Raw genomic sequence first — 19,754 nt, 5'->3', positions numbered from 1 at the left:
TGGAAAGTTTCAGCGGTTGGCTGCATCAACCAGGCAGCTTTCCTTTAACCAGTCAATGCCAATAAGAACTCAGTAAGGCTACCTGACCTATGACCCATCAGGCCTTACTCACTCCTGCAACGTTACCATCACACGCAGGTGGATTCCCTCTTACCCATATGAGCCAGGAGTCGATGGTGCCAAACATGGCTCTGTGCGAGAGGATCGCCTCGCTGACCTCGTCCACATTGTCCATGAGCCAGCGCAGCTTCACTGCACTGAAGTAGGTGCTGATGGGGAGGCCAGTCTTATGCTGATAGGGAGAGAGAGACATCTTACTTTAGGCTCATATATACCTGGGAAACAGATTTAGCAATAGATTTAGTTGTGGTGAACACATGCGAGGGCTGCATGACTAGGGGAAAATATCTAATTGCCATTTTTCTGACGACGTGATTTGATTATTGAATGTCAATGTGTTGATTCAGTTCAATATTCCAAATGTCTCTACGTCGTGCCACTTCTGATCGGTGAGCTGAGCATGCCTAGTGCATGAGAAGCACAGCATGCCTGATTGACTGTGAAGCTCACCAATCAGAAGTGCTGTGCTTCTCACACACTAGGCATGCTCACCAATCAGAAGTGGCGCAGTCAAGGAGGCTGGCATGAATATCAAAATCATAAATGTGACCAGATTAGCTGTGCACAAGAGTGTGGCAAAACTTTCAGCACTGGATCACTGGTCTGAGGGGTACATGTGTTTTACATAACATTCCATCCCACTTACTCTCCATCATAATGCTGTTGAAATCATACTTCACAAAAACATCCTATTGGAATGAGAAACAACAAGTGTTCTTAAATTGTTTTTGTTTATTTGCTTATCTACCTTCAGGTGGTTTTTGTTCCTTCCGGGGGTTTTGTTGATAAGCCTCTCCACTGTGGACTGAGTCCGCAGGTCCAGCCAAACTGTGGAAGTTTGCCAAAGTTAGAATCTGCCTCAGATCACTGTCAGACTTAAAGGAGGGTTTCACATTACACACACAAAAAACAGCGTTGCGCTATGACACATAATTTTCAAGGTCTTGCGTACTTTGACCGCGGCACACTGTAAATCATAGATATTTTGCTCTGGCGGTAAACACAACATAAATCTTTGGGACATCACCTCAACCAGGAGCAAGCTAGCGGCGAGCGAAGAGCATGCAGTGTGTAATGTGAAGTCCCCTTCAGGCCTGACGGGCCTACACTGCTAGTTGACACACACGGCCATGACAGGACTGCACGGAGTTGTGAAACATAAATCCCTCAAACTCACCAATGGCATTATACAGTGGCTCTCCGGTTTCCTTGTCCCAAACCAGTGTGGTCTCTCTCTGATTGGTCACACCAATGGCTAAAGGAGGAGAAAACGATTGAAAAAAAAACTCACTCACTTACAGTTGACACATTATAAGTGTATGTTGTGTGTGATGTCTGTATGCTACGGAGACCTTGAATTTCCCCTTGGGGATCAATAAAGTATCTATCTACCTATCTATCTATCTAATCAGTGTTACCCACAATGATCATCAGGCACCTAATTGACCTAACCCTGGTTTGATATAAGGGCTTCATAAAGCATATACCTTTGATGTTGGAAATGTCGATGTTGAGCTGGGTGAGCTTCTCACAGGTCTTGTCCATGCACTCATACACAGACTGCAGGATCTCCTTTGGGTCCTCTTCCACCCATCTGCACACAATACACACAACAGCAGACTAACAATGAAAACATCCCGTTTAGATTCAGGACGAGATGGTGTTTGGAGTTTATCAGTAGGCCTTTTATACTACATGAGCTATATGTAAAAGCATGAATGATGGTATGTGTGTGATGGACCCTGATGAAGGCGTAGAGAGCGCCATCGAATAAAAAAGAATATTTTTGCAGGAGTGAGCAAAAACACCTTTTTTCTTTGCTTGAGGGGTTAGACACCCAGACACTCCCCAGTCAGAGTGGCTTTGGCCCTGGCTAGCCATTCACATCATTGGGGGCAGCCGTGGCCTACCTGTTAGCACTTGTCGGTTCGAACCCCGACCAGTAGGCACGGCTGAAGTGCCCTTGAGCAAGGCACCTAACCCCACACTGCTCCCCGAGCGCCGCTGTTGTTGCAGGCAGCTCACTGCGCCGGGATTGGTGTGTGCTTCACCTCACTGTGTGTTCACTGTGTGTGCTGAGTGTGTTTCACTAATTCATGGATTGGGATAAATGCAGAGACCAAATTTCCCTCACAGGATCAAAAGAGTATATATACGTATACTTACTGCCACAAATGAATGCAGACTTGGTTATTGAATGTAATCATTTACTAATTAGACTGGACTCTGCCATTGGCGGAGCGAGGGGGTGGCTTCGGGAGCCCCGAATCTTTTTTCAAAAGCCCCGAATCTTTTTTTGTATGTGTTTTCAATTTCCAACGATTCTAATTTCTAATTTAACTTTCCCTTGGTTTCTCTATAAGGGACCGTTCGTTATTTATAAACGGGGTCACCGGAGGAAAATAGGGGAGGGTCATGTCTTTTTATTCTTTGTCGAGGGGAGGGTCACCTAACTTTTTTTTGTCTAGGAGGGAGGGTCACCCATCTTTTGTATTAATGAAAACAGCAAAAAATCAAAGTGGCTTGTTTGATTGTTGATTTCTGTCGCCATATAACGTTCTCTTTTGTTCCATAGCTCTGTCAACATTGAACAATGAAAATAAGGGAGATTTCCCGGGTTTCTCACGCAAAATACGGAAAATGTCAACATTCGTCCCCATTAACGTTGGAAGGGTTGGAGCAACAAAGTAGCCTACTTTATTCACGCCTAACAGCCTATATCCATTTGGTCAACTTTATCCAGCCCTAAAAAAGCTTAACTTTGGTTTACTTGTAGTTTACAGTGTAGCCTAACTTTAAACAGTGTGCATGCTTAACACAAAGCATACTTGTGCTTCATTCATCCACACATCCAGCTCCTAACGTTTTGACAAGCATTTCTACCAATTGACCTTGATCCTGCCCATCTCTAGCTTTGCTGTCTCCATCCTTTCTGTTTTTGTTGTTTGCAAAAAATATATAGTATTTATTGGTAACCAGCAACAAGTGCAATTTGTTAATCGCCGTCATCCTCTCTCCTGCCAACAAAAATGTGTTAGGCCTACGTTCCAAGTAGCAGTGCGTAATTCTGCTTCATAAAGTTGAACAAATACATTTGGTCATATAAATAGCCAGTTTATGGTCTACAGTGTAGTTGGTAAGTTATGGTAGGCCAACTTGGAGTGAATATACAGGGGGAATTCTTTGTCTAGCTGAGTAGCCTGGCAGGTGCGCACGTAGGCATAGCCTACGGCCGAACACCGCAAGCGCTAATGAATCTTGCTCTCACGACAACCACGTCGTTAACTTAAATAGGCCTAGGTTAACATCCCTCTGAGCTCGCAATCAAGCAAGCAAAACGATGATTTGAATACATCTGTTTCACTGGAAGGGCAAGGGGTAACAATAGGACAACACAGAGACAGGCCAGAATGCAGGACTAATGTTATGAGTATTACAGTAATATGGGCTATTCTACGGGAAAATATTAAAACGGCAAGACAGCAGGGAAACGTTAAAATGATAAACCCGGAAAAAGTTGGCATGTTAGGTATTTTTCGGTCCCTGTGATTATTTGTGAAATTGTGCAAACGGCCAAGTCATTTGAGAAGGAAGGAGTGTAGCAAGCTCCCAAATTGACGCTCGTCTAAGAAATTGAGTTTTGGATAATGTTCAGATTCGGCAGCTTTACAATGACTGAGGAAGCCTAGAGACGAGTCCATAGCAACAAGTTCATGTGTTGAATTAGTTATTACCCAGTGTGCTTTGTTGAATGGTCTCAATGCTTTATTGTTTTATTTCATGTGAATACTTACGAGTAACTTTTCAAGTAGGCTAATGCAGTTGCAGGAAGTGTGCATTTAGTTTCCATGCTTATTGTGTTTCCACAACAATGTTAGGGAGTAAATCTACTGAAATGGCCACCATCTTGGTGAAGTGTGATGTGTAAGATCAGAAAGCAGAGGTTGATTTTAGGACGGTAGCATATGTTGATGTGTTATCATAGCGTGTAAGAGCGTGGGTGGAACACGTCGACAATTGGCCGGGGAGGGTCATGTCATTTTTGAAAATGCTGCTGGAGGGCCGTTGAAAATTATATTGCAGGTAGGGGAGGGTCATGCAACTTTTGATCGAAGCACTCAAAATCCCTCCGGTGATCCCGTTTATAAATAACGAACGGTCCCTAAATGTTACAAAATGTAGGCTACTATTACTGAGCAAATAGGCCATCCCTTATTTTCAAAGCCCAATATTGACAGATAATCGGATTTCCCACACGATTTACGTCATAAACCTGGCAGGAAAGTTCAGAGCGGCGCAGTCAGTTTAAACAGCAAGCGGTAAGAAAAACTATTGTCAAGACATTAGGCTACTGTACCCCGGAATACAAAAATAAACTTCAAAAAGACAGAACGTTTGTTGTACTGTATTCATAGAGTCACCGAATCAGTAGATTTACCTGTCAGTTGAGTTCGTTCAATTCATTTATTGTAGGCTAGTAGCCTAGGCAAATATGAAACGGAGATGTAACGTGGCTACGGCGGGATTTTGAATTTGCATGTTTCATGCATTTTAGGGCAAACAATACCATGAGATTGATGTGTTCTATTTGAAGAAAGTAATCAATTGCGGACGTGCACAGACAGCTCAGCGCATATAGGTTAGGCTACTTTCACTTTCTAGAGTGCGCATTAATTACGTAAAAGATGCTTCATAGCACCAAAACAACGATCAAACATTATCAAATGTATCATGAAGTGTTGTCACAAAGACTTACTCCAATTAGAAAATCGAAACCAAAATCATGTAAGTGTAAGTAAAATGTATATGTATCCCACCACTCCCCAACTGAATTAGTCCCCCTACTGTATGTGAAGCACTGAAGCCCCCAATGTTTTAAATGTCTGGCTCCGCCCCTGGACTCTGCTGACACAGGCGACTGAGGCGAGCCTGTTTTAACATGTGATTCAGTCTGTATTCTGTGTGCACTTACCCCTCCTTGGGGAAACTCTGCTTGATCTCCACCTGGTGATGACTGAGAAGTTCAGCAGTCTTAGCATTGAAGACCTGCAGATTTTGAAGAGGTGGGGAAGGGGTGAGAGGGTGGATGGGAGGATGTGTATAAAGGAGAGTTGAAAGTGGAGGGTAGGATGAGGGGATGGGTGAAGTAGAGAGAGAGAGAGAGAGAGAGAGAGAGAGAGAGAGAGAGAGAGAGAGAGAGAGAGAGAGGTACAGACATAAAGTGAGGTTAAGAGGTACTACTCTTCAACCCCAACCAGGTCCATGTTGTATGTTCACACATCCGTCAGAGGTGACAAAGTGAACAGCTGAAGTAACAGCTTCAAATGACACCCTAAACACGATCAACCTTACACATTAAAACAACTCCAACACCAAAACATGAGTAAGCCACTACTGCTGGGTAACTTAATTTAGTATTACAAATTACGCATTGCACATCCTTAGCGTACACCCCTACAGTAATTGGTTAGGTCACACACACACACACACACACACACAAACACACACACACACAGTGTGTCAAGAGAAAAAAAAAGGCCAAACTTTTTCACACATTCAAAAAAACGCAGCTCACCCCACCCCTTCAAAAGTCAATATTTTCAGCATCACTGCTCCCAGCATCACCACTGGCTATGCCTACAGGCCAGCACTCAGGGCTTTGCCCAAAGCAGATTAGGGGAGTACAGTACCCCTTGGAGTGCAGGCTGCTTAAGCCAAAGGTCCACACTGGCAAGTACGCACATAAATCCATAGACATTCACAGGATATAAACACAAAACAATAACTTTTTTGTTTTGTTAACAGAAGATTATTGTAAAATAAGAACAATACTTATTAGTTAGGTTGACCCACGATGTGAGATCATATTGGGGATTTCATGTGGGTCGTTTGCTAAATTCTGAGTTGTAAATCCAAGTGCGTGTGATCGCCTATAGGCTTTGCTTTAAGCTAAATTGGGATTTCAACCTTCTCCTTCTGACTCAAATGCACTAACAACATGTCCTTACACTGTGAATCATTTGTATTACCACACTACAATAGTCTACCACGCATCTCTCCATAGGCGACTGGTTTTTACTTTTGGCTAATTACAGTGCATGAAAATGCACTGTTCTGTTATCCGAAGTCTTCTTCTTATTATTATTCTTCCCACCAAATATCTGCGTCTAATTCAGCTTGAACCGTTTAACGTAGAAACTTAGTTTAAACTTTGTAACGTAGGTCTTGAAAAGGACACTTGAGGAATGTATTTTTCACTTTTTTAAACTTTATACTTTTTGACATATTAATAAAAAACAAGCTTATTTTTCCCCATAGACTTTGCATGGGCACTATGACATCACAATGGGCTAATTAACTTGATTTGCACCTGTATCAACTTCCAGCTGCTCAACTAGGCCCCATCAAAAAGCCAGTTAAACTAATTGCAACTGTATCAACTGCTTTCTGCTCAATTAGGCCAACTCACTCCATGTATCTTCATTCTACAAGGATATAAGGCACATTCCATCCAACTTTCTATCCATTCATCTTCTTCAAACCATTCACTTATCCACCCATTAAACTATCCATCAACATCCATTAAACAATCTGCCTATCAACATCCATTAAACTTTCTGTCTATCAACATCCATTACACTATCTACATTCAACTTTTAAACTATATACTCTGTCTCAGGCTTTAAGCATACAATCTGGCTCTCTTAAGACTACATATTCTGTTCAACTATTTCCTCTGCCCACAACTGTTTCAAAATAAATGTCCTCACTACAATAATTCACTATTAAATAATTTAACTATTTAAACTACTCAACTATTTAACTGTTCAGCCATTTCAACTGTCAGTTGTTATCAACTATGACTCCTGCCAACTGTTTCCAATTAAAAGTTTGTTTTACATTTTATGTTAATATACAGTATGTTTATATTTTCATGCACTGGTAATTTCCTCGAAATTACATTTTCTAGTTCAATTTTGCTTATAATTACAGTGCATAATACTACGCAACCAAATCAGACAGGTGTTAGCCCATCCGTGGATTTTTATATGTGCGTACGTGTTTGAAATAGAGATTGAGGAAGAGAAGAGGGCAGAGAGAAAGAAAGAGGAAGATGATATGCTTATTTTTTGGTTTAGCACTAGGGTTGCAAAGGGGCGGAAAATGTCCGGTAAATTTCCGGAAACTTACCGGAAACTTTCCATGGGAAGTTAAGCTGGGGAATTTTGGAAATATTCCAAATTGGAAACTTTCATGGAATTAAAGGAAATTATGGGAATTAACGGGAATTAACTGGGAATTTTTGGTAATTCCTACTGTTTCATATACAGACATTAACATTTTGTTTCGTAATAAGCAATATGATTTGTTTGTTCGTATTTTCGCTTAGCTTAGCATACAAAGCTAGCTACCATGCTAGCGGGAATCCCATTCTCTGCCTATGGTTTACTAGCGTGCTAAACTAGCAACACTGAAACCACTAAACTGCCCAAGAGACACCACGCTACTCAACAAAATCCAATTGGTTGGAACATTGACTGACTATCATTTTGTTCAGTTAGAATCCCAGAAATGGTAAAACAAATAAAAATATAATACCACCCCAACCAAACCTTATAGATTATGTAAGTTATATATAAATTGTCAAGCTTAATCAGACAGATTAATTGTCCCATTACAGCTTATGCAAAATGACGTACACCCATTTGAATGAGGACAAAAGTGACGACAAGCCCATAACTGGGCATTTTCACTGGGAATTTATTTTCCCCATGCACATGAACGCACCATAGGTTTCCTTTATGTAGCCTATGCTGATTGCTGTGTGCATGGGATTGACGTATGTGCAGGGTAGAAATTTGACTGAAATTGCATTAAATCAGGTTGTTTTAACTAATATTATTCTGCAAGATGGGGTTTTGTCCACTACATTTAAGTTCCCTGTTATAGACTAACTTGCCATATTAAAAACACCCAGTTTATTCCCATTAATTCCCGTTAATTTCCGTATATTCCCGTTAATTCCCATGGAAAGTTTCTAACTTTGAAAATTCCTGGAATTTTGCAACCCTATTTAGCACAGAATCTTACATTGCAATAGCCAGTTTGAAGTGTGTGTAAGTCTACACTGACTACGTCGGATTGTCGGATTGTCCCAAGAATTAAAAAAAGGGCTGCATCTGTATTCGTCTTTTCTTGGCTATGATGGATGCAGTACACTTACTAAACCGGTACACTTGCTAAAATGTGCACTTTGCGGGTCAGTTCGGGTCATATTTGGAGGGTCGGATTGGATCTCCTAATAAATCAGGTCCAGACAGGAAATAATCCGTGTATCACTTAGGGGTGTAACGGTTCATGTATTCGTATTGAACCGAAACGGTATGGGCGTCACGGTTCGGTGCATGAATTTACACGGAGAATACACGGTATAAAAATAAATAAAACTCGTGTGCGGATTAATTAATGTCATGCGCAATTACTGTTAAGTAGCGAGAGTTACGGGAGTTCTTTAGCGACACCTAACGCTAATCTTTAGCCTCGCCTTAGCTCTGAAGCTCTGATTGGCGCCTATGTTTTTTTTTGTCAGGACGTCGGTCGAGTCCGTCAGTCATTAGCAGCACTAAGGTTAGACCCACAAGAGTTAGAGGATCCGCTGGTCTCTTTAAGATCGCAAGTTTGAGAACTTCAGTTACAGTAACGTTAGTACAGGCGAAAGAGTGGTGGATAAGATGAAACTGTGTGTCGGCGTTGATCAGCAGTTGTTGGGTATGTGAGTGGAAAAAATGCTACACATATTCGAAGCCATCACCCAGATGATGTAGGCTACCAATCACTGAAACGAGGGGAAAAAACTTACCCTGCGCTTCAGCAGCCTTTGGATACACATACAAATAGGGCCAAAACCTATGGCTTAAATTAAATGATTTCGTAATGACAGAAAGCTATTTAAATCGCGTGGTAATTACCTTTATGTAGGGGTAACTTGTAACTTCTCACATGAGGAGCTGGTAGTGTTAAGTGCATAGACAGCAAAATAAAGTGACAACGCTAACCAGGCTAATAAACAAACCATGCTACGGTGAGTTAACGTCAAAGGGCAAAGTCACGTGACTTCTAGTTGTAGTCTGTTTATAAAATAAAAGGAGCAATTTCGTTTTTTTTAAAAAAGGCAAAATATTGTGATATTTTCACAGTTAGTAGGCTAGATTATTACTTTACACACAATACAAAAAAATATTGAGGCAAATTGTAGACCCTTCCATATACAACTAAACACAGATGTTGAAGGTCTTGCTTAAGTGGATTTTTAAAAATCATTTTTCTATGTAATTTGCACTTTCAGAAATAAGAGATGCTGTAGGCCTATTTTCAGTTTTATAGCTGATTGTCTTATTTTGTTTACAAGTTACAGATGGAGTCTGGGTACTTATTGTACTGTTTAGACTACATCTTACACACTTCAGGCTGTTCAGATAGCTCAGGGAAGAGACTGTATGACACTAGGTGGTACAGCCTGAGACATGTACAAAAAAAAAATGCTTTCTGCATTTTTGTTTTGCTTTTCCCTCCATTGTACCGAACTCGTACCGAACCGTGATGTCCGAACCGAGGTATGAACCGAACCGTGACTTCTGTGTACCGTTACACCCCTAGTATCACTACTGGCTAGGCTGGTGCTCACTTTCTGATCTCAGATCATATAGAACAAAATCACAACACACAGGCCTAGGCTACTACATAGTTTGGAACCTGTTCAAACTGCTCTTGTGGCAGACCTAGTGCATTCCACAGGCTTATGAATGACATCCTTCTCAACCACCCCTATGAATCATGCCTTTCATCATCATGCAGCAATATAAATGCATTCTGCAGTTCTATGAATGCATACATTATGTAATCCAACAGAGGGAGTGAGAAACAGTGGGACAATGTTGACTGACGAGACACAATCCAAAACAAGAATGCCCTGATGCGTTCCTTTACAACAGCTGGTAGTTTGAACTTGAAACAAACCCTCCTCTTCCCCTGAAACTGTCTCACTGATCACTATAGACCAGTCCCACCAAAAGACCAATCCTGTTCCTCTCCGAGACACACCTCCCAAACTGACAACCGTCCCTATTATCATGCTGAGGGAGATTCTCGGATTACATTCATCTTGATATATGGTCTTTTGGGCCCCCACCGTCGAGGTGCAAGGGTTAGGTTAGGGTCAGGGTTAGGCAAGGCCGTGCTGCCATCTGCAACTTCAAGGCAGTGCTGCCTGTGGAAAACCACAGTAGCCGTTCAATAAAAATTCAGTTAGCACACTAAAAATAGCATTCTGGTAAAACCTGATCCAGGAAGACACGTTGAGACTCGAGAAAGCTGCCGTTGACCACAAAGTTTAATTCACAAGTAATGACAATGGACACAGCCAAGGGAGATGTGGCAATGGGCAAGTCCCCTACAGGCCAGCGATTGCATGACCATAGGGAACTGGGTAACAAGTCTCTACGGCAGAGTGGTACATTGGCCCTAATACTAACCCTGACCCTGAAGTCAACGGTGGGGGCCCAAAACACCATCAAGCACTCTTCTCCAGTGGTCTCAGATCTAACACAGAGCAAACACTTTCTACATAATGACTGAGGTTTCCATAATATTTTATTTAATAGATATTTTGACAGAACGTACAACCTTACAACATAAACTAACCACTATGAACAATAACAAATACCTTGGGTAACTCTTGGGTCATCTTGGGTCAAAGTCATCTAAGCACAATACTACAGAAATACCCCATAAAAAGCTCTGTTGTCTAATCATCTAATCTAATCAGTTAATGTAGGGCACACATTTATATTGCACTGCTGCACTGATAGAACGGATAGATGGTGGTGCCATATAACAGATATGCCATGTTTGGCCAAAATCACATTATCTAGAATATTTTTCCAACTAATTTCTTAAACTGCTAAACTGTTTACAGCATTAAATATGTATAAACACAACCAGGTGTTTACTCAAAACATCTGAGGAATTCCAACTATGCAAACAGGCCTACTACCCACCACCACAAGGCATACTCATTTAAAAGGCTATAATTTCTAGTCCCCTGTTCTGAGACCTAGCCCTTTTTCTCCTGAGGAGTCCTTCACAGTCAATCTTTAGGTTTAACCTAAACTTCTGAATGAATCTTAAAAGTATCTCAGGGAAAGTTGCTTTCAAAACAACCATAGACTGTATTAAATAGCTTTCAACCACTCCCTCCAATTCTGCTGTGGAATCCGTCTTTGGAATGACATGAAAGTACCTCCCTTTCATCTGCCGCTACACACACCCTCGGACACACCTACTTCAATAACCAGCTCGAACTGTCAGCTGTTTCCTAGAATTTTCTGTTTGTTTGCTTTCTTAATGGCTAACGTTAAGGGCTCTGACGGGTGGTCGTGAAACATCACAGTCAGAATTTAAAACAACAGTAGCCTAACCAGTTACCTAATAACCAATTAGCCTAGTTGCCTTCTTTGTCTCCTATGTTGTATTAGCAGCATGCATGAGTCAATTCATCTTTTCAGTGAATTGTTTTCTCTGCGGGATGTATCTATTCTGTCCGTCTTTAAATGGAAAGCTCCAGGGTGGTTAATGAGTGATTGAGATGCCAGTGTGACACTGCTACGCCACTGCACGGAACCCTTGGCCTGATATCGTTTCCAGTACACATAATCCTGAAAGCAAGACCTGCAATCTTTAGGACACGATGGAATGGCACGCGAGTACACACACACACGTACACACACATACACACACACACACACACACACCAACAGACGGACATCCTGGACTACCTTGACTTCCTAGCGTTAGAGGACACAGCGCACCACTCGCGCCATGCTAACCTTACTGCGGTAACGTCGGTGGTATCAGAGCCCGTCTACGGATTATTAGACATTCTCTGGTGGTATCATCTTGGTAATTCAAAGCAAATACAACAGCAACTTACGAGGAAACGCGTGGAACTCGTGCCCTGGTCGATTGCCGCCACAAGCGGCCCCAACATGATCCTGTCCCGAGAGGCGGCCATGCTGCCGTTCATGGAGACTCTTCGGCCTTATGCTCGAGTGCTGACCCGGAACACCCGGCAAACTCTTCTTAATTCCTCCCGTTCCCACACACACACGGACCTCTAAAGCCGGTGACGCAGGATGATGACGTAAATTAGGTAGGAGGTGCGATGGGAGGGCCAAAATGAACCTATTCGCACCACAAATCATTAATGTGTCATTTATGACTGTAACAAACCAGCCATTATAACTGACATTAACACACTTGTGTAATACATTGCGGTTGGGTAGGTCCTGTACAATTTGGAGTATCATTCAGCAGTGTCTACACTTTAGTCAATCGATACATCAATCAATTTTCATTGGTCTTGGGCCAGTATTCATTCAATGCAAGTAGACTAGCAATGTATTTTAAACAATGTATTTATTTGCATGTATGTTCTGGGCATGTATTATTGGCAAAATACTGTATTCATTCACACATCTTATTGAGCTCAATCATTCTTTAGTCCTCTTTAAATTTTCAGGCTAGTGACATTCAGATGAGAAAAAGGACTGTGACAGGACAGGTCATCTCCTCTCACACTGACAGTGTTCATTTCATACCGTCACCTTTACATACACTGAAGTCCAGCACAGTTGACAGCCAAGGACACCCCCGTGGCCTTGATATGTGAGAGGAGGTTTAGAATGAGCCATGGACATCATATCCTTTAACATTTAAGGTCTCTGTGTGAGTTCTCTTCCATTAGTCCGGCTCAGACACACCTCTATAATATTGCATGTTTGTTTCCACATGATGAATGAAGCCTATTCTCAGACATTTTTATTCAGTCTGTAAGAAGTTACCCATGGCCATACTCATTGGCCCGTGGGTTCAGGGGCTGCAGGCTTATTCCTGGGGAGGTTTAGTAATTCGCTAATCCTCTTCTGGTCAGAGGCTGGGTCCTTCACATGCTCACTGATCTCGCCGACCACATCATCCGTGAGCTGGAGCCGAGCAGACCTGCAAATAAAAAAAAATGTTATGATCAACCGACTTTCAGTCCACAAAGTTTAATTTCAGGCTTAATACATATACAATGGCAAGGAAAAGTAAGTGAACCCATTGGAATAACCTGCATTTAGGTATGAATTTGTCTTAAAATATGGTCTGATCTTCAATTGACTAGGTTCAAAATTCTATGCAATTGTGGGAATGGTCCCTGCAGACAAAACACAGTATTTTTACCCTTGCAATTGTATAAAGAAGGACTGTTTCTGCAGTCAGCACATTATCTATTCACCATCAGCAACTGGAATGATTAAGTAATGAACTGACTATTCTTCTGGTTGCCGCTGTCGCAAAGAGTCCTACTAAGATGGCAACAATGGCAACGAATAGGTAAAACACTGACTACACTGCACAATCAGTTATTTTTATACCCTTTCTCCATGAAAAAACACATCCCAATGCTAAAGAACAGTGAGAAGAGCATCATGATTTATGACTGCTTTGCTGTCTTTGGGACTGGACAGCTTGCCATTTGTAAGGGGAAAATGAATTCCCAAGTTTATTATGTCCTACAGGATGTTGCTAGGGTCACAGTCTGCCAGCTGAGGCTCAGTAAAGGTAAAAGGACACAGTGGACACAGATGTAAATCTACACATAATAGCTTCAATAAAAAAGAAAATCTTAACCAACAGAGATGCTGTGGAATGACTTCAAGAGATGCATTCACACCAGACAGCCCTAGAATATAGCTGAACTGAAGGAAGACTAGGCTAACATTCTTTGCATACGTTTACATACATTATTGCCACTGCACCTGTCCCTAATGGCAATACGACTTAATACTTAATTCCCACACTCTGGTTCTCTTGTGCCACAGAAACATAATACCTTTCTCCAAACTGAAATGCTGAAGTGATGCTATGGGTCAAACTGGTATCAGTTGGGTGTGTTAGATTCTTAATCCAGGTCCCCCATTGTTACATTAACTATTTTAATGGTGGAGAGTATTCCCACCATGTGTACATTTTCATGTATAAGGAAGCCGCTCCCTTTACTCCCTCCGATATGATACTGTACACTTTCCCTGATTTACAACAATGACAGAAACTTCTGGAAAAACCTGCTAAACCAGAGGGATGTTTCACATTTTGTGTGAATGTATAGACCGTCTTACATTACATTCCAGCCAGCCTCTGTCCAAAGTCCTCTGGTAGGGACAGTTTTAAATAATCGAACAGCAAATATGCAAATATTCCTCCATTGTAAAAACAATATATTTTCTCCTTTGTACGACAGGTGTGGATCATCTGCATATAAATTCAGTTAACAATCAAATAATCAAACCTAAGTCATTAAGTTAAAGCAGGGATTCCCAAACTGTGGTACGTGTATTACAATTTTTTATCATGTAGGGCGGCTAATTAAACATAATGCCTGGAATACGTTAATGTGTTACTTTTTATGTGTCGGATGGTGGGGGTACGCGAGCCGAGTCAGGATGTAGGTGGTGGTACGCAGGGAAAAAAGTTTGGGAACCGCTGAGTTAAAGCATAGTTTTGGCTACAGTGGCAATGTATATCAATCTTTTAATAAACCTGAGACCTCAACCTTTTCAGCTACTGGCTCATCTCCTGCCCTCAGTCTCCTATGATTGAGGGCTTTTTGCTGTTCAACCGAGGTCTGTATGATTTAAAACACCTCTAGAACACTGACGGAAGACAGACTCGATGGATGTGAATGAGCGTACCACTCTGCCACCTTGAGGTCATAGAGCTCCCTGCGCTCTCTCCTCCTCTTCTCTCGAAGCGTCTCCCCACCAAGCTTCTGCGCGCCCGCAATCAGCGCACCGGCTGGCAACCTGAAATCATCTCTCAAATTAGCTCAGACTGGATGCACATCGGCAAGAGGCGACTTAAAAAATCATGTTAGTTCAGACTGACATTGTCCATGGTCATTAAGACTCGACACATGTCAAATGAATTTGACTTCCACACAGAATAAACACTTTGGGAGCTCACTTGGCAAATGGTATGTGATAAATGAAATTGGAATACATCAAGGATATGTAATAATAAAACCATGGCATTAAGACAAAAAACAGAGGTTTTTCTCAAATCTGGCGTAGCCAAACTCAAATTCTTATCAGAATCGGAGTCTGGTAACACGCCATTTGGATTTGCTTATGGGGCATGTTTCAACCTAGCCTGGAAGCCACACCAAATTTACCCTGCCCACAAAATCTGAGGATGTCAAATGCCTTAATCAGTGTTTTCTGTTCGTCTTTTAAAGTTATTGCACTGTCAATATCTTGTCTAACAGAGCCGATAATGAAATCTAAACATCTCGCTTCTCCCATGGCAGCGATTTTGTTGTAAACAAATCAATTCAAGCACACTCAGTTGACATGTATGACTGCTTCAATGAGCGCGGTTCCATGCAGCCAATAAACGGTTTCGAATCAGTTTATTGGGAATAAACCGAATATGTGTGTCTTGTAAACACCTTATTCTGATTGAAATAAAGTGAAAAAGGCCATATTCGGTTTACTAATAAACCGTTTGCACGCCCTAGCTCAATTCGCACAGAATTAGGATAAAATGAACCAATCTCTCACTTCCTGGCGAAACAACGCACACACACGAGTAGACAAACTTACGTCTTGCCATCATGCAAATGTCATGGAGTTCATCGATGGAAGAAGATGTTGTAATACCGACATTTTTAAAAAGATTTGAAAAAAACTTAATGAGGCTGGCTATCGACATACGCCTGAACAAGTGAAATACAGGTGGAACACCCTGAAGACGTTATATCATTCAGCCAAAAGAGTGAATTCCACCAGCGAAGATTTACGTCATGACGTTGGGAGCCTATTTGTGGGCTGCGTCGCTGACTTATTCGGAATTATGTCGATTGCTATGTAAACAGGAATATGCTCAAAATGTGACATTCTACTAGCATGTAAATAGGTTAAACGGAATATCGACATAAACGGAATTTGGGCAATAAACGGTTTCAAAACGGTTTATTCCCGGCACGAAAACGTGCTCACTGTTGCTCATCCAGGCATATACACTTCTCAATGGAGTGACTCCAGACCGAATTTCTCATCCTCAAATTTTGTGGACTGAGTCAGTCCTCTCAAATAGGTGGTCAAGTTTGCCCTGTCATTAGACCACTTCAGACCTGGGCACCTCAATCTATGTTGACATTTGACTAAACATGTCAACACTAAACTTCAGAGCAGACATTGTTGATGGTGCCAGGAGTGTAAAAAGACTGATGCTCACCCCAGCAGTCCACCAATGACTGATCCGGCCAGCATCCCCGCTGGACCCAAACTCAACCTGAACAATCCTCCCGTCACAGCTGGGGAAAAACGCACACATTTTACATGAACATAATGACCTGAACATAAAACACTCTTCACAGACACACACTGTTCACAAAATGCCTCCACCTTACATGAGAATAAACAAACAACCCAGTTCACAGGCTGGTTGTTTCAGACTCACCTCCAGCTGCTGCATAGTAACCCAGAGAATTTTGGTCTCTGTACACACACAGGCCTGTGCTCACAGTGCTGTAAAACACACAAAACATGGGTGAGGGCATAAATACAAATACATTCTCATAAACATACAACACAAATACAAACAGGTCTGTACTTGTAATACTGAATAGCATTGAGAAAACCAATGCATGAAGATACACTTTACTGACTCTAATATCCAAATACACACACAAACACAAACACACACACTCACTCACTCTAGTTACTCACTTGAAGAGCGTGACAAAAGCAGCTACCCTCCAGCTCCACCTCCAGCCATAGCGCAGGAAGCCCCTAATCGCAGCATTATGTGCTGAACGCTGAGAAGCAGAAAACAAGCAAATATAATCCACTCATTCACACATGCAAGAACAGGTGCTGTGTCATCATACAGGCTGACTCTTGTTGCAAACAAATATTTAGCATAAAACTACTACTACAGCTACTAATACTGGTTTACTATTACCAATAATGCAAATATTACTACTACTAGAAATATTACCAATCAGTACACCCAATGATGAAATCAATCAGTGCTGACCACAGCTTCGACGCGGCTGCTGTACACCTCGGCCTGGCTGAGCTGGATGAAGCGCTGGCGAGCGTGTCGAGCTCCAGGCACCCCGCCGTACACCAGCCCTACCAACGCTGCCGTCAGCCCGCTCTTCATCACGTTCCTTACCTCCTCCGAATACTGCTGCCCATCGCTGCAAGGGAGGAGAAGAGGAACAGGGACAGAGGGACTCAGGTTGGAAAACGCTTCCGAAAAAATTTACTTGAGACATACAGTAGGCCTAAACCTCAGGAGTTACTGATAAATACTGTGGTCGTTAATGACCTTGTGACAGGTGACGCAAAAAGACAAGAGGTACTATTCACACATGACAAACAAGCCAAAGACCACACCAGCGGACTTTCTCACACACCTGGTGTCAAAGAGATCTTTGATGCGGTCCCAGCCCGTGTCAGGAAACTCTGGTTTGCCTATGACTGTGGGCAGAGGGGCACTTTCAGCTGCTTGGACGCAGGGGAGAGGGAATGAGAACACACTGAATATTCTGGCACTGAGCTTCTGTGGCACAGATGTGTTGACGTCTCCACACGTGGAATTAGGGAGATCCATGATGAGTAAAGGAACTGGACACACCCCTGTTGACACATAAACGCATCAGTGATGCACGTCTACAGTGTATTAATTTGGTCTTTTGAATGTTCGCGCAAAACAACTGTACGAAAACACACACACCCCTCCTCCACAGTCCTCATCAACATGCTATTTACACACATAAATGTGAACTTTGAGAAGCATATCATGGGTGCCTCTATGAACAGACAGGGCAAAAGATAACCCAAAATCTGACAAGACCATAACCCGACACTACATCTTTACCTGAAGCACTCGAGCAAGCAAACAAGACACTTGACCTGTGTTAGCAATTGTCATCACCGAGTATCTCAATGACAGCGCTCATTTATGAGTAATTAGTCATGCTTCTACACAACACCTCTAGCTTTACAATTAAAAAAGAGCCCTCTCCCCTTCCCGCGACTTCGTTCTTAATTACGGCGACAGTAATAATGAAAATACAATGAAAGTGTTATCAAACAGCAAGCTACTGAGAAAACTGTCCTACCGGTCGCTGTTCTTTGCGTAACTTGCTATAATACAGCAAACCACGTTAGAGCATTATCGCCACCAACTGGACGGGAGTGAGGACTATTACAAGGACACTTAGCGACTCACCAGGCAGGTTATGTTTTATTTCATTGCATGGCTTTTGATGGTCATTTCATATAGACTGTCTATATCAGGCCTAAAGCTGTTAACAGAAGGTGTGACTTTCAAGTAAGTAAATACAAACTTTGAGTTATTAAAAGTTTGTACAAGCAGAGTTTTTTAAAAATCAACCAGTAGTTTTTGGGGATTTGGTTACATAACCCAAACACTATGTAACTTTAACTAAACAGTTGTGTCAACATAACCCAACATATTGGTTAAATTTCAACCCAGTTGTTGGGTTAAATTTAGTAACCCAATTTGCTTGGTTAAGATAACCCAATGCTGTGTTGGACCCCATTTTACTCAGCAGCTGGGTTGAAAACAACCCAGTTTGGGTTGTTTTCAACCCAGCATTTTTTAGAGTGTACCGGACACCGGTAAAATTAACGGGAGACCGCGGTGGTCACGTCATGAAGCAGGATTACAACCTGTGATGCTGGCACAATGCTTCAGCGACGTCTAGTCCATTGTGCTACGGGAGCGCTGTTTAATGTAGTGCTCGGTGTTCTATCCATTGTGACAGTCTTGTGACGCTGTAGCGTGTGTAGGCCAAAGGCCCCCCTTCTCGTAAAAAATGATTTTTATTTCTCTGGCTGTTGCAATTGATATCAGTGGTTAATATGAGTGCCCTCAGTAAACAGCGCAACAGACAGCAAACAGTTAGAAACAGTCACGCAATTGGCTTCTTAAGAGATCGCCCGTCTGCCCGCACTCGCTCGCGATTCGCGATTGCACTGACTACCGGACACTGGTAAAATTAACGGGAGACCGCGGTGGTCACGTCATGAAGCAGGATTACAACCTGCGACGCTGGCACAATGCTTCAAGTGCTTTGCACAGCGCGACGTCTAGTCCATTGTGCTAGAGAGCGCTGATTACCGTAGTGCTCGGTGTTCTATCCATTATGACAGTCTCGTGACGCTGTAGCGTGTGTAGGCCAAACTGTAAATGTAAAATATAACTTAATATTTTATATAATTTGTTTTTGATGGAAGAAATGCTGCTCCTTCAGCACAGTAAAATACTGCAATAAGAATAATAATAATAATATAATGCAACATTGCAGAGGAGAGTACTTTTCCAGTTATTCTCTTATTTTTTGTTTAACTATCATTAATGTCTTCCAGAAGAAAAAAGAAAGGCAATGTGTAGTATTTCAGAAGAAAGGTTCCATTTTATTTGTGAACAAGTTATAAATTACAGATAACAGTTATGAACATTGATTCAAAAAAACAGCATTCTGTGTGTGTGTGTGT

At 42.0% G+C, this 19,754-nt stretch overlaps 2 protein-coding genes across 4 annotated transcripts in view; both read right to left on the bottom strand.

The window, feature by feature from the left end:
• The window catches only part of LOC143142635 (glycerol kinase), a 29,518-nt gene extending 17,020 nt beyond the window's left edge, over positions 1–12,498 (bottom strand). For all 3 annotated transcript variants that reach the window (XM_076303662.1, XM_076303664.1, XM_076303663.1), the window contains exons 1-6: positions 12,110–12,498; positions 5,093–5,166; positions 1,608–1,714; positions 1,298–1,375; positions 869–948; positions 155–292 (exon numbers count right to left, since the gene is read on the bottom strand). In XM_076303662.1, coding sequence (XP_076159777.1) covers positions 155–292; positions 869–948; positions 1,298–1,375; positions 1,608–1,714; positions 5,093–5,166; positions 12,110–12,202 — 570 coding nt within the window. In that variant the 5' untranslated portion in view covers positions 12,203–12,498. The remainder of the gene's footprint in view (positions 1–154; positions 293–868; positions 949–1,297; positions 1,376–1,607; positions 1,715–5,092; positions 5,167–12,109) is intronic.
• Positions 12,499–12,575: 77 nt separating this feature from the next.
• On the bottom strand, positions 12,576–18,363 carry timmdc1 (translocase of inner mitochondrial membrane domain containing 1). Its single transcript, XM_076303665.1, has 8 exons — positions 18,353–18,363; positions 17,645–17,867; positions 17,260–17,425; positions 16,950–17,038; positions 16,681–16,748; positions 16,456–16,534; positions 14,913–15,023; positions 12,576–13,176 (listed from the first exon to the last, which is right to left on the bottom strand). Exons 2-8 carry the CDS (start codon positions 17,839–17,841, stop codon positions 13,032–13,034), a joined length of 855 nt encoding a protein of 284 aa, XP_076159780.1. The 5' UTR covers positions 17,842–17,867; positions 18,353–18,363; the 3' UTR covers positions 12,576–13,031.
• Between the last annotated feature and the right edge of the window lie 1,391 nt (positions 18,364–19,754).

Source organism: Alosa pseudoharengus, unplaced genomic scaffold, assembly GCF_046254945.1.
Source record: "Alosa pseudoharengus isolate Yale_2024_CS ecotype anadromous, Long Island Sound unplaced genomic scaffold, YU_APseudo_1.1 YU_APseudo_1.1_scf_24, whole genome shotgun sequence".
Lineage (NCBI taxonomy): Eukaryota > Metazoa > Chordata > Actinopteri > Clupeiformes > Clupeidae > Alosa > Alosa pseudoharengus.
This window is presented reverse-complemented; position numbering and strand designations above follow the sequence as displayed.

What these genes read in the sequence shown, in the direction of transcription:
- timmdc1 (XM_076303665.1), bottom strand. Translation starts at nt 17,841, where the DNA reads ATGGATCTCCCTAATTCCACGTGTGGAGACGTCAACACATCTGTGCCA. An exon ending in AAAGATCTCTTTGACACCAG is followed by an intron (nt 17,426 to 17,644) that starts GTGTGTGAGAAA and finishes CCTCCCTTGCAG; the next exon opens with CGATGGGCAGCAGTATTCGG. An exon ending in GTCATTGGTGGACTGCTGGG is followed by an intron (nt 15,024 to 16,455) that starts GTGAGCATCAGT and finishes AGATGATTTCAG; the next exon opens with GTTGCCAGCCGGTGCGCTGA.